At 34.2% G+C, this 14,499-nt stretch overlaps 1 protein-coding gene across 1 annotated transcript; it reads right to left on the reverse strand.

Moving 5' to 3' along the window:
- Positions 1–9,030: 9,030 nt before the first annotated feature.
- On the reverse strand, positions 9,031–12,067 carry LOC135213375 (uncharacterized). The gene is made up of 2 exons (XM_064247354.1): positions 11,714–12,067; positions 9,031–9,186 (listed from the first exon to the last, which is right to left on the reverse strand). The coding sequence occupies exons 1-2, from the start codon at positions 12,065–12,067 to the stop codon at positions 9,031–9,033; spliced, it is 510 nt and encodes a 169-aa protein (XP_064103424.1).
- Positions 12,068–14,499: the final 2,432 nt, after the last annotated feature.

Below are 14,499 nucleotides of genomic sequence, written 5' to 3' on the forward strand. Positions count from 1 at the left end.
ATATGAAAAAAACTTAATTGAACATAGTAATATATAGACCCCCTAATACTAAAGAGTTTGACTTAATAACAGAAAAATTGGATGATATATGTAGAAATCACAAGGACTGGACTATTCTCCTATCTGGAGACTTCAACTTTCCTTTCGTAGACTGGAAAGAACGAATAGGAGATTGTGGTTGTACTTATACATATAAAAAAAGAGAGTAATAGTAGTGCAGAAGATAAGAGGCAATTCGAAAAGCTATTAGGATATGCTACTAGAGTAACAACATTCAACAACTAAATCACCTGCCAACAAGAAAGGAAAAATACTTTAGACCTAGTATTTGTGAACGAGATGAATTATGTTAAAGAAATAATAGTTTATAATGCGAGTATTTCAGACCATAATGTCATAGAATTAACAGTCCATTCCAAAGCAAGTGAAAACAGAGATAAGCAAGAAATGAAAAAGTGGGAAGGATATGGAAAATACAACTTCTACAGTAAAATATAAAATGGTCAGAAATAAAATGAAGAATTAAACAAAGATTGGGATAAACATTTCGTAAGTGATGACATAAGGGTAAATACGGAGATATTATATAAAATATTAGAGAAAATAGTGGATAAATACTACCGAGAGAAAAGTAAACATCAGTCATGCATACCAAGAGACAGAAGGATCTTGTTCCAGAAAATCAGAAAGTGGAAAAAAGGTCTTGCAAAAGAAAAAAAATGCATGGAAAGTTATAGAACTAAAAAGTAAGAGAGAAAATGCAGAGCAAAAGATTATACAATCAAAAGAAAATGAAAAACGGGACTTGGAAGAAAAAAAAACCCTAATAAATATCAAAGCACAACCCCAAACTATTATACTCATACGCGAAAAAGATGAATAAAGAAGAATAGAAATAGGCCCTCTAGGAATTGAAGAGAGATTAACGAATGAATAAAAGGAAATTTGCAACATATTGGCAGAACAATATAGAGAGAATTCACCCCTAGAATAGATAATGAAGATAATGCTATAGAGTAAGGACGAAAATAGTGAATATTTAGCTGACATAGATATTAATGAAGCTGATATTGTGCAGGCTATTAATGAAATTAAAAATGGAGCTGCAGCAGGGCCTGATGGGAGTTCCTGCTATTTTTGTTAAAGAAAGTAGTTCATTCTATCACAAAGTCACTTGCAATATCATTAAGACAAAAGTGTAGATACAGGCACGATTTATGATGAGCACAAATTAGCATACATTACCCCTACATCAAAAGTGGATCAAGACTAGAGGCAAAGTAATTATAGGCCTGTGAGTCTAACATCACATATTATGAAAGTGTATGAAAGGGTAATGAAGAAAAATATCATGAAACATTTAATAAAAAATAATCTGTTTAATATAGGACAACATGGTTTCGTACCCGGAAAAAGTACACAAACCCAACTGTTAGTCCACCGTGAAAACATATACAAAAATATGAAAAGCGGAAATGAAACAGATGTGGTTTATCTAGACTTTGCAAAAGCTTTTGACAAGGTAGACCATAATATATTAGCGAAGAAAATTAGAAAACATAATATAGTGGATAAGAGTAGGAAGATGGTTAAAAGAATTTTTAACACAACAGGAAAAAACAGATAGTTATTGCAAACGATGAGAAATCGGATGAAGCTAAGGTAATATCCGGTGTGCCACAAGGTACGGTGTTAGCTGCATTACTGTTTGTTATTATGATTGCAGACATAGACAGTAATGTTAAGGACTCGGTAGTGAGTAGTTTCGCTGATGACACAAAAATAAGTAGAGAAATTGCTAGTGAGAAGATAGGAACGCGCTACAAAGAGACCTTAACAAAGTATATGATTGGGCAGAGGTAAATAGTATGGTATTTAACTCTGATAAATTTGAATCAATAAACTATGGAGACAGAGAATGAAAGCTATATGCATATAGGGGACCTAATAATGAGACAATCACAAATAAGGAAGCAGTTAAAGACCTTGGTGTGATGATGAATAGGAACATGTTATGCAACGATCAAATAGCAATTCTATTGGCAAAATGTAAAGCAAAAATGGGAATGTTGTTACGGCACTTCAAAACAAGAGAAGCTGAACACATGATTATGCTTTATAAAACATATGTTCGTAGTCCACTTGAATATTGCAATATGATGGTGGACCCACACTATCAAAAGGATATTGCACAAATAGAGAGTGTACAAAGGTCCTTTACAGCTAGACTAGAAGAAGTTAAGGACCTCGACTACTGGAAAGACTACAATCCTTAAAATTATATAGTCTAGAAAGGAGAAGAGAATGCTACATGATAATTTTCTGGCATGGAAACAGATAGAAGGAATAGCTGAAAACATCATGGAGCTAAAAATATCAGAAAGAGCAAGCAGAGGTAGATTAATAATGCCCAAAACTATACCAGGAAAAAATAAGGAAAGCACACAGGACATTAATCCACTACGCACCAGCATCGATAATGCAGCGTCTATTCAATGCGTTGCCAGCTCATCTGAGGAATATAACAGGAGTGAGCGTAGATGTGTTTAAGAATAAGCTCGACAAATATCTAAACTGCATCCCAGACCATCCAAGATTGGAAGATGCAAAATATACCGGAAGATGTACTAGCAACTCTCTGGTAGACATTAGAGGTGCCTCATACTGAGGGACCTTGGGCAACCCGAACAAGATGTAAGGTCTGTAAGGTCTGGGGGACTGTGGAAGAACAGTCTCCCTTCAGAGGATGTCTGTAGTTGGAACTTCTTCAGAAGTTCGAGTGAGGATGCAATGCATTACTACCCTAATTTTTATTTTTTCTCCTTGCATTTTAATACACTATTATTTATTAATTAATGTATAAAATTAATTTATTTCCTTTTTTAAAAGCAATCTCTTCTTTCTGTATTTCCTTTTACCTCCTCTTACTCCTTCCTAATGAAAACCATATTCTTTGGAACCTTGAATTTAAAGTCAATGGTACCTGTGGGCTTGTTCCATTATGAAGAAGGCTCATCATCTGAATAATAATCATAATAATACTAATAATAATGTAAAAGCTACTAACAGGTATCCCCCACCGACGGAAAAGCTTTGGCAGAAGGAAGTGTAGGGGTCAAGGCAAATGACCAGCTCCTGATAGACAAAATGGTAATGAAGAACAGTAAAGAAAAGGAAAACCAACCACCTAAGCATGGAATGGATTGACAACAAGAAAGCCTTCGACATCAGCTTCCAAAAAATGCAGTGTGCATCCATAATATAATAATTACAAGCTCTGGAATAAGACTAGCAGAAGCTAACATCGAGAGAGGGATCTTCCAGGGCAACTCACTGTCCCCCTCTATTCGTAGTAGCCATGATTCCCATGACAAAAGTACTGCAGAAGATGGATGCTGGGTACCAACTCAAGAAAGGAGGCAACAGAATTAACCATCTGATGTTCATGGACGACATCAAGCTGTATGGTGAAAGTATCAAGGAAATAAGATACCCTAATCCAGACTGGTAAGAATTGTATCTGGGGACATCAGGATTTTGGAATAGAAAAGTGACCTTGGGCAACATACAAAAAGGCTAAGTGACAAGGATTGATGAGATTGAGCTACCAGATGGGAAAAGCATCAAACACATAGATCAGACAGGATACAAATACCCGCGAACAATAGAAGGAGAGGATATAAAATACCAAAAGATGAAGGACATGATCAGGAAAGAATATTTGCAGATGCTTATGGGGATGCTCAATGCTGGAAATATGATGAAAGCCATAAACACATGGGCAGTACCAGTAATCAAATACAGCACAGTAGTAGTTGAGTGGACGAAGGATTAACTCGGCAACAAAGACCAGAAAACTAGGAAATACATAAAGCACTACACTCAAGAGCAAATATGGACAGACTATACATAACACGAAAGGAAGGAGGGAGAGGACTACTAAGCATAGAGGACTGTGTCAACATTGAGAGCAGAGCACTGGGGCGATATCTGAAAACAAGTGAAGACCGGGGACTCAGGAGTGCATGGGAAGAAGGACTGATAAAAGGAGATGAAGACCCACACATATACAGAGACAGTAGAATGACAAACAGAAAGGAAGAATGGCACAACAAACCAATGCCCGGACAGTACAGGAGACAGGCTAAAGATCTGGCCAGCAATGAAACAGAGGACCAGATACATCCAAAGAACGACAGATGGAAATAACATCTCACCATAAGTAGGAATGCAATATAAAAAACGAGGCCATAAACCACATAGCAATCGAATGACTGCCACTTGCACAGAACCAGTACAGAAAAAAGGCAAAAGCCCTCCACTGAAGCCTATGCAAGAAACAACAGCTACCTTGCAGTAATAAGTGGTACGATCCACCAACCTGAGCAAGTGATAGAAAAAGATCAGGCAGAGATCCTCTGGGACCATGGTATCAGAACAGATAGGGTGATACGTGCAAATAGACCAGACGTGACTGATTGATAAAACCAAGAAGAAAGTATCACTCACTGAAGTCACAATACTATAGGACACCAGAGCAGACAGAAAAGAAATAGAATAAATGGATAAGTATCAGACCTGAAAATAGAAATAAGAAGGATATGGGATATGCCAGTGGAAATTGTACCCATAATCATAGGAACACTAAGGCACGATCCCAAGATCCCTGAAAAGGAAACCTGGGAAAATTAGATGCTGAAGTAGCTCCAGGACACCTGCAGAGAGTGTGCTCCTGGAAACGGCGTATATATAGTAAGAAAAATTATTGCCTCCTAAGGAGGCAGGATGCAACCCGGAACCCCAAACTACAAAACCACCTAGTCGAATAATAATAATGATAATACATACATACATACATACATACATACATACATACATACATATATTCATACATACATACATACATACATACATACCATATATATATATATATATATATATATATATATATATATATATAAATGTGTGTATGTTCATTATTATTATTGATTATTATTATTATTATTATTATTATTATTATTATTGTTATTATTATTATTATTATTATTATTATTATTATTATTATTATTATTATTATTATTATTATTATTATTTATTTTGTTTTTGGTCTATCACAGTCATCCTATTAGACTAGGTGGTTTTGTAGTGTGGGGTTCCGGTTGCATCCTGCCTCCTTAGGAGGCAATAATTTTTCTTACTATATATACGCCGTTTCCAGGAGCACACTCTTCTGCATGTGTCCTTGACAATTAAGTCTAAGATATATATATATATATATATATATATATATATATATATATATCTATACATATATATATATATATATATATATATATATATATCTATATATATATATATATACATGCAATCTCTTAGACTTAATTGTTACAGAATGGTTGAACTTGTATATTGTATTCTACGTTTACAGTAACTTGATGAACATTTTAAGAATATAATTTCTGCAAATAGTTCTAACTATTAAAAAACAAAATGGTAAATCTAAATGAACCAGTCTTAGAGATTTCCAAATGAGATAATATCTCCAACCTGCGTGCAGCCATATCACCTTAAACCCTCACCAAGAAGTAAAGGTTTAAGTCAACCTAACATTGCAAAGGCCATCAACTTCCAGCTGTCATATTTGCAAGGTTCCAGCTCTAACATTTCTTGTGTAATGCTCCAAACTCCGCGTTCTCAGCTGTTAGGTGAGGTTATCTGTTATTTCTTTCTTACTTTTCTGCTAATATATTGTGCCAGTGGGACTGTAGGAGAATACACTAATCCAATTGTGGATATGTACGTACTATTACTGTTGAATCCACAACCCTTCAATAGGTGCTAGTCTGACTGAAACTAACTATATATATATATATATATATATATATATATATATATATATATATATATATATATATAATATATAATAATAAATATTAAAACCAGGGCTTGAATGAAGAGCATCTTTATTTACGACTAGTTTCGGAGATTAACTTTCCTCCCTCATCGGGCAATCTATAATGGAATATTAGTTACACTTAAAATCAATGACGTACTATAAGATACATTAAAACAAAGCAAAACAAGATAAAATGACATAATTACTATGTTACCTTAAAATTAACAAAGCAAAATAAAATAATATAAAATACACAATTACAAGACATAATAACCTAAACCCGCAGCAAAATCTTAAAATACAGAGAAATACACAATGTTGTCAAAGAGAGCAGAAAAAAGTCTAAAAACACAGCAATTCAATAGACCTTCCATTATTAGAAAGAGAGGGTTTATCTCTTAGGGTGTATAGAGACTCAACCACTCCGAGCTCCATTTCGTTAGTCGTGCAAGTAAAGACTGAAAAAGAATCTACATTGATAGGATGGTCATATTCTTCAGAGTGTTGACGAGTAGCACTAAATGGTGGTTTGCTTAATGGCCTATTTGTCCTAACAGATCTTCCGAGATGTTCGAAGATGCGAACCCTGAACTGCCGTTTAGATTTTCCAATGTGCAATGCACTACAGCAATGACACTTATACACAATAGCTGACTGCAGCTCAGTTGGTATGACATCCTTGAACCTGAAGAATTTTGTAATACAGATTTAGGCTTAAATACCACTCGAATGTTTATTTGTGGGTAGAATTCATGCAAAAGTTTGGTTAATCTTTTCTTAACATTAAAGGACCTATTTCCAAGAAACGTGATGGGAAAATACATAACTGCTCTGTTGACAGTGACAGTTGTGGGTTTTGGAAGTAGTAATTTTTGAAGCTCCTTTCCTATAGACGTATTAGTAAAACTTTTGCTAAAGCCATTCAAAAATAAGCAGTTTATGAAAATGAAATTCTAGGTCCATATTAACATAATTTGAAAAATATATTAAAAGCTCTCGATGTTAAGGTCGTCATCAAATTTCTCTTGAACTGAACAGGAATAAATGAGGACATTTTGGTGGTCAAACCCGTGAAAGTCGGTTTCCTATAAACAGATGTGATAAACCCGTTTTCACTGTGGCTGATTAGTATATCAAGAAAGGCCAGCTTTCCTTCTGCCTCGGTTTCTGAAGTGAATTCGATATTGCTGTGCTTTGAGTTCAAGTATTCTAAAAATTGCGGAATGTGGTTATTAGATCTAAAGATTAAGAATGTGTCATCGACATATCGCCTGTACATCAAGAGGTTGAAATGTTCGGGACATTCATTCAACCTTTCTTTTTTTCTTAAATAATGAGCGAGGAAAGCATTGGCTAGTGTTGTTCCTAACGGGTTTACCCATTGCTACGCCGTCTACCTGTTTATATACCTCCTTGTTGAACATAAAGAAACAATCACTTACAGCTAGTGATAAAAACAACTGATGAAAACTGTTGTTTAGAAACTTTTCAATTTGATCGGCATCTTTAAACAAATCGTTAACACATATTATGTTCCATTGTACTGGTTGGAGGTGATCGGTGTTAGAATGGGTACCAGAAATTTTGCTAACTTGTAATTAAATGTACCAATAGCAGACATTGTTGGTCTTAAAGGACAATCTTCTTTATGGACCTTAGGTAAGCCGTATAAAATACCTGGTTTTGAGCCTGACGTAAAAAGTCTAGAATACAGAGAATCAACAACACCTTTAGCTTTCAATTTTCTTAAAAACCTGTTTATCTTCTCTTTAGTGCTGTTCGTCAACACTGAAGAATGTGACCATCCTATCAATGTAGATTCCTTCTCAGTCCTTACTTGCAGAACCACGAAATGGAGCTCGGACTGGTTGAGTCTCTATATACCCTTAAAGCGTAGTGTATACTGCAGATTAAAAATCTAGCTAAACTTGGTTTGATCTACAGAGATGACTCTAAAGTGTGTGTACACTAGTTAACCATTTACTCTCATAACTTTATATCTAGAGTAGTGTGAGACTTACTCTAGCGAGATTAATCTACCACTCATGTACACTATCATAAAGTTGAGGAGGGACTCTCAGTCAGGATCCATATTCGTGAGTGGTAACATGTCACGGTCAAGGGAACTAGTTGCAGCAGCTGCCGCATTAGTTTTATCAAGGAATTTGAAGAAAAAGAAGAGAAGGCAAATATGGGTTAGACAATGGCTATCTAGGCGAGATGAAGAAGGGTTGCATGCAAAGCTTTTGCAAGAACTGATCGTTGAGGATGATAAAGCGTATAAGAATTTTTTACGTATGTCTCGTGAAGATTATAATTATCTGCTTGAAAAGGTGACACCCAAAACAAAAAATTATGAAGCGTGATTCTCATTTAAGGAAAGCAATCTCCCCTTCAGAAAGAGTAACTCTTATACTTAGATTCTTAGCGTCTGGTAATAGTACAATGTATAAAAGACAAAAAAGTTCTAGAATAAACTTATATTTATTATCAAATTATACTGAGAAACTAAACAACAATAATTCAAAAAATTAAATATGCAATTATTATTATTATTATCATTATTATTATTATTATTATCAGAAAATAGGTAAACATAAAAAGAATAATTAACATATATATTAAACTAAATATTTTACACTGTCTTGTAGTATATAATTTATAACTATATTATATATGAATTTGCTTTTCAGGAGATAGTTATCGCTCACTAATGTATGCTTTCCGTATACCAGTTACTACTATAGCAAAAATAATTCCAGAAGTATGCACTGCACCGTATGATGTTCTGAAGGAGGATTATCTCAAGGTTCTTAGTAGAACTAGCTATAATTCTGTTAAAAGAGTACTGGAAGGTGAAGTCACCAACATCACTTGTCTGAGCATCTGGCTCAGAAGGAATTAAGTCTTTATCTGTCAAATCAATGTATGAACTTTGAGGTACAGGGGTAGAAGTAGGGGATGAGAATTCATGGTTCTCATTTTCTCCAATTTCTATTATTGCTTTCATGATCGTACGTTTCAGTCATTTCCTATTTTCGATGGAACGTAATTGGACGCCAGTTCGGATGCAACATATTCTCCAAACAACGAATCATCATCTTGTGGCTGATTCAATATACCTATGGCATTTTTCAATGCATTCTCTTCTTCACTGTGTTTGGATTTCTTAGGACATTTTCCTGAGTATTTCCAACACCAGATAGATATGCCAGGAGTGACATCAGGATTAGAATTTGCTCTCCAGTTGGAGGGACATTTTCTGTGTTAACCTCTGATGATGATAGAGTCTGTCAAAATGAAAAGAATATATTGAAAAAATTTAAACATAATACAGTAGTTTGGGATTAAATAATTAACAGTAGAGATATTGTCTGGATACTTAACTTAACTATTTGTATTTGCATCATTTTGCTTTAAGAATTTTGCATTAAACACAAAAAATACAGCATTCAGATCTGAGTTAAAGGGCGTGAGGATACGTAAGTGTATTTTTTAAATTTTGTAAAAAACAAAAAAAAATTAACAAAACATAGGCTATATAAAACATGAAATTAATATATATATATATATATATATATATATATATATATATATATATATATATATATATGTATTATATGGATATATATATATATATAATCAGATATGTATGTATATATATATATATATATATATATATATATATATATATTATTATATATATATATATGACCTGATCTCGGTCATTTGTGGGTTCGGGATATGAAGGAATAAACAGGAGAGAGATAAGTTTACGTGCATGCAATGTAGGACATGCAAAAAATAATAATCGATGAAACGTTTAACACAGGTGTATTCCTTCTTAGCTACACAGGTGGCCTTTAACTGTAATATTTACATTAACTATGCTAGTGCACAAACGGACGGCAGGTTAGACTGTTATTGACACTACATGGTGACGCACGTCTTTGTGTGGCGGCCGACGGGAATGGGACTACGGGGGCACTGGGCACTCTCGACCCAGCTTGTCTGTGCTGTCTGGGACCCGGTAACGAACTGATTTGACCGGTAGTCCGGCCTGTTTCAAATACCCCCTTTCAGATGGCATCGTTATGCAAGAAGCTGATTGGTTATTCTGGCTCCTAGACACAAGTGCCAATCACGAAGGGATATAGAAATACGTGGCACTCTGATTAACTGTCCAGCCACGCTAACTTGTAACGTCTTTGGCGTCTGACTTGTTTTTGTTACACATCACACAGTATCACTTATAACGGTTTCACGGGACTTCAGAATATCACGGAGAAGGCATATTCAAAACTGTATCGAATCAGCTCATATATATATATGTAGATATATGGATATATATATATATATACACATATGTAATGAATATATATATATTATAATATATATATATATAATAAATATATTATCATACTAATATTATAATTATATATCTATAATATATCCAGTTGTTTGTCAAACTTGCGTTAATGGTATTCATTATAGCTCAACATTTTCTTTACACGTATCTTGGTTGCTTACTCCCTTTACCATAGTATATTCCAAATCTTTCCTATAATAGTTTGACAGACCCTCTTATTTAAATACTGTAGAATTACAATTGTGTTCCGTTTTTTTCAGACTCCAAATTCCCTTGATGAATGGCTGGAAGTGTGCAAGGATTTTGAATTTAAATGGCAGTTTCCAAATTGCATAGGAGCCCTCAATGGGAAACATGTGGTTATCAAGCAACCACCTAACAGTGGTAGTTTCTATTTTAATTACAAAGGTACAAACAGCTTTGTTCTTTAAGCGTTGGTTGGTGGAAACTATAAATTCCTGTACATTGAAGTTGGCTGCAATGGTCGGATATCTTATGGGGGTGTTTATGCAAACAGTTCTTTGTCAAGTGCTTTAGAAAACACATTGTTAAATATACCTAATGAAAGGCAGTTAGAGGGTTCAGGAAATGAGGATAAAGCACCATACGTTGTTGTTTGTTGCTGACGATGCCTTTCCTCTGAAATCATAGTTAGATAGATAGATAGATAGATATTTTTATTGACGCCACAATACCAAAAAATATGAATTTTACAAAAGAATATTTGGTCCAAATTACAAAATTAAGTACAGTAGATTTTGTACAATCTCTTATACGAACTAAATGAATTTCTATTACACATATATTGTACTAAAACAACATTATGAAAGCCATATCCATTCCAAAATCAACCAGCCCCAAATCGTTTTTTCAACTACAGATTATCCAGAGCACGCAGAGTTGTTGAAAATGCGTTTGGTCTGATATCCGCACGTTTCCATGTTTTAAGACGACCAATGGAGATATCGCCAGAAAAGGTGAAGGATATTATATGTGTTCTACATAACCTTTTTTGTTTACTGACTCGAAACTCAGTCCAAAGCTGTGTTTATGCTCCACCAGGAACGTTTGATAGAGAAGAGGTTGATGACAGAAGTACTTTACATCCCCTGCAACCCAATCCAGCAAGAAACTCTGTAAGGCTGGCCAAAGACATTCGTGACCCCTTGGCAATTTAAACCTATTTAACATTCTATTGTCATGTTAATGGTAGCTACATGAATATCATGGATTTGAGGATAGGATTTGGTGGATAGATGGATGAAAGTGAATTTTCTAAATTTGATGTAGTATTGTGCTTTATTGAAAGCAAATGACTAATTTCAGAAGAGTTTTCATGATTTATCGCCACATACACATTCAATATAATTATGTGTTTGTTTGTGTGTTCCTACTTTTGTCCAAAAAAGTTAATAAATCATATTTCTTAAGAGATATGTTTCACTTACCATGTTTGTAACAGCAGTTTCTTGGGGTTTCACACTTCCAATCATGAAGTGAAGAACGTCAAAATATTCCCATTTGCTTTTCACCAGTACATCATCTGCACCCATGCCACTCTTCTTTACTTTCATTTTCCTTATTTCATTGTTCATTTGGCACCGCAGATTGTGCCACTTTCTCGCTATTTCAGCCTCACTAACATTGAAAAGCTCTGATATTTCTTTTACAGCAACTGCTTTCTTTTCTTTGTCCCTGTACTCTTTCAGTGCTACATTCCAAAGTTCAGGGAATCTTTCGTAGTGCTGGATTAAAAGCGTTGTCTGAGTGCTATCCCATTTGTATTTATGGTTAGATGCCATGACTATTCCAGCACGCGTCTAGCTATACTGATTACTCTATTCAGTTGGGCAGAAGCACCTAGAGTAGTCTCGTAGAGAACCCTCGATCACTTGTTCACTGGTATTCTAGGTAGACTAAAACAACCCTAGCCGCGAAAAGAGCTGAGAGTAACTATAGCTAGAGTGCTCTAGAGTACACTATCGAGAGAGGTCTCCCTAGAGCAAATCTAGCAAAAAAATCTACAGTGTACACTAAGCATAAGAGATAAACCTTTCTTTGTAATAATGAAAGGTCTATTGAATTGCTGTGTTTTTTAGACTTTTTTCTGCTCTCGTTGAAACATACATTGTGTATTTCTCTATATTTTTAAGATTTTACTGCGGGTTTAGGTAATTGTGTAATTTTATATCATTTGTTAATTTTAATGTAATACACACACACACACACACACATATATATATATATATGTGTGTGTGTGTGTATATAATGTATATACATATATGATATATATGTATATACATTATATACATATATATCTATACATATATAAATATATAATACAATAGTATATATATATATATATATATATATGTACATATATCTATATACATTATATATATATATATATATATATATACATATATATATGTATATATATATATATATGTATATATAATATATATATGTATATATGTACACACACTCACACACACACACACACACACACATATATATATATATATATATATATATATATATATACCATATATGTATATATATTTATATATGTATAGATATATACATATATAAACCGATTGGAGGGTCCAACAATAATGGTTAACAGCAAACCTCCTCCTACGAAGTGATTAAATAATGAAGTGGAAACCAAAATAAACAAAAGTCAAAAGATTTTCACAAAGTTACGTTAAATAACTGACAACAAAACTAAAAGCAAAGATAAACGAATTACGTTATTAGAAATGCAAAAATGAACAGGGCCTATAACATGAACACTCAATTAATTTTACAATATATATATATATATATATATATATATATATATATATATATTATAATATATATATATATATATCTAATAAAAGGAGGCCCATAAAAAACACCAAAAATAGAGAGAACCATACTTTAATTCAGAGACTGCTGTCTCCCTCTTCCGGTAAATGAATGAGAAAAATTTACAGAGAGGGTGGTATTTATTTTAGGGCTGTTGCCTTGTATAATAAGGCGCCCTATGAGGTAATGTTAGACTTGCGATAATCTTACGCTAAGTCGGTTGGTATTGCACTTCCATATTCATGGATTCAATGGAGTGTCTTGGGTTTGTAGATCACTTACGATGTGTTAAACTCATGATGATTCGGATGAGGTGAGGATCTAGTAGAAACCACGAAGTACAAAAATACTTATATTCTCTGAATTTACATGGTGAAGATCAGGTATGATTGTACAAGTCTTCTAATGACGATAGCTAACTCTATTCTGCTCTACTACCATCTCGGTTACAAGTTATAAAGGAAGCAGATAGTAGCTCGAACATATGAACATACAATCAGATGACATAGTTACATACGAACATACAATCAGATGACATAGTTACTAATCACGTAGGCCGCTTGAGCTATAGGTCACGGTGTTTGTCTCAAGCAGGAAGCTTGGACTAAAGTTTATAAACAATTGAATGAACACAAGTGACGGCATGTTATCTTAGCCTACTTTTATTGTATACGTCATCTTTAGCGTCTCTAGTCTGATCACATTCCTGCAAGCAATCTGGTTGACCTCTTTAGTTTTAGTCTTTTATATATATGGACTAACATTCCATATTTTTATTATGTAAACACTTACATTTATACCAAGAGATACATCCACAGGTAAGCCAATTTAGGTCACCCCCACTGATAATCTTCCTTTAATCTTCTTAAGCGTTGGTTGAATGAAAATCATGTCGATCACATCTGAAACCCATGCACCTTTTGAGATGTTCATTACCTGCCTCTCTTTTATTAAGGCCGATTCCATCATTTGGCTCTTGCACCGGCAGTTGCTGCTATAAATTATACGTGACAAATTCCAGTTTATTCTATGGTTATGTTCATTTATATGGTTGAAAATAGCTGAGTTATGTTGTCTATACCTAACTGACCGTTTATGCTGTATTAATCTCACCCCTGTGTCCTTGGGGGATATCTTTTGTTGGACGTTAATCAGGGATTTGGCTAAGGTGTTTTGCATTAACTTACCCAAACACCTTAGCCAAATCCCTGATTAACGTCCAACAAAAGACATCACCCAAGGACATAGGGGTTTATAAATCCCATGCCAGGACTGTGACCAATCTTACATCGGATTACAGGAGGAAAATCACTTCCCCAGAGATTAATACAGCACAAACGATCAGTTAGGTATGGGACAACAGAACTCAGATATTTTCAAC

Source organism: Macrobrachium nipponense, chromosome 42 (genome assembly GCF_015104395.2).
Source record: "Macrobrachium nipponense isolate FS-2020 chromosome 42, ASM1510439v2, whole genome shotgun sequence".
Taxonomy (NCBI): Eukaryota; Metazoa; Arthropoda; class Malacostraca; order Decapoda; family Palaemonidae; genus Macrobrachium; species Macrobrachium nipponense.

Excerpts from the sequence above, each read along its gene's own strand:
- LOC135213375 (XM_064247354.1), bottom strand. The coding sequence starts at position 12,067 with ATGGCATCTAACCATAAATACAAATGGGATAGCACTCAGACAACGCTT. Across the intron at positions 9,187-11,713 it reads AAACTGCTGTTACAAACATG|ACTCTATCATCATCAGAGGT; the intron begins GTAAGTGAAACA and ends TCATTTTGACAG.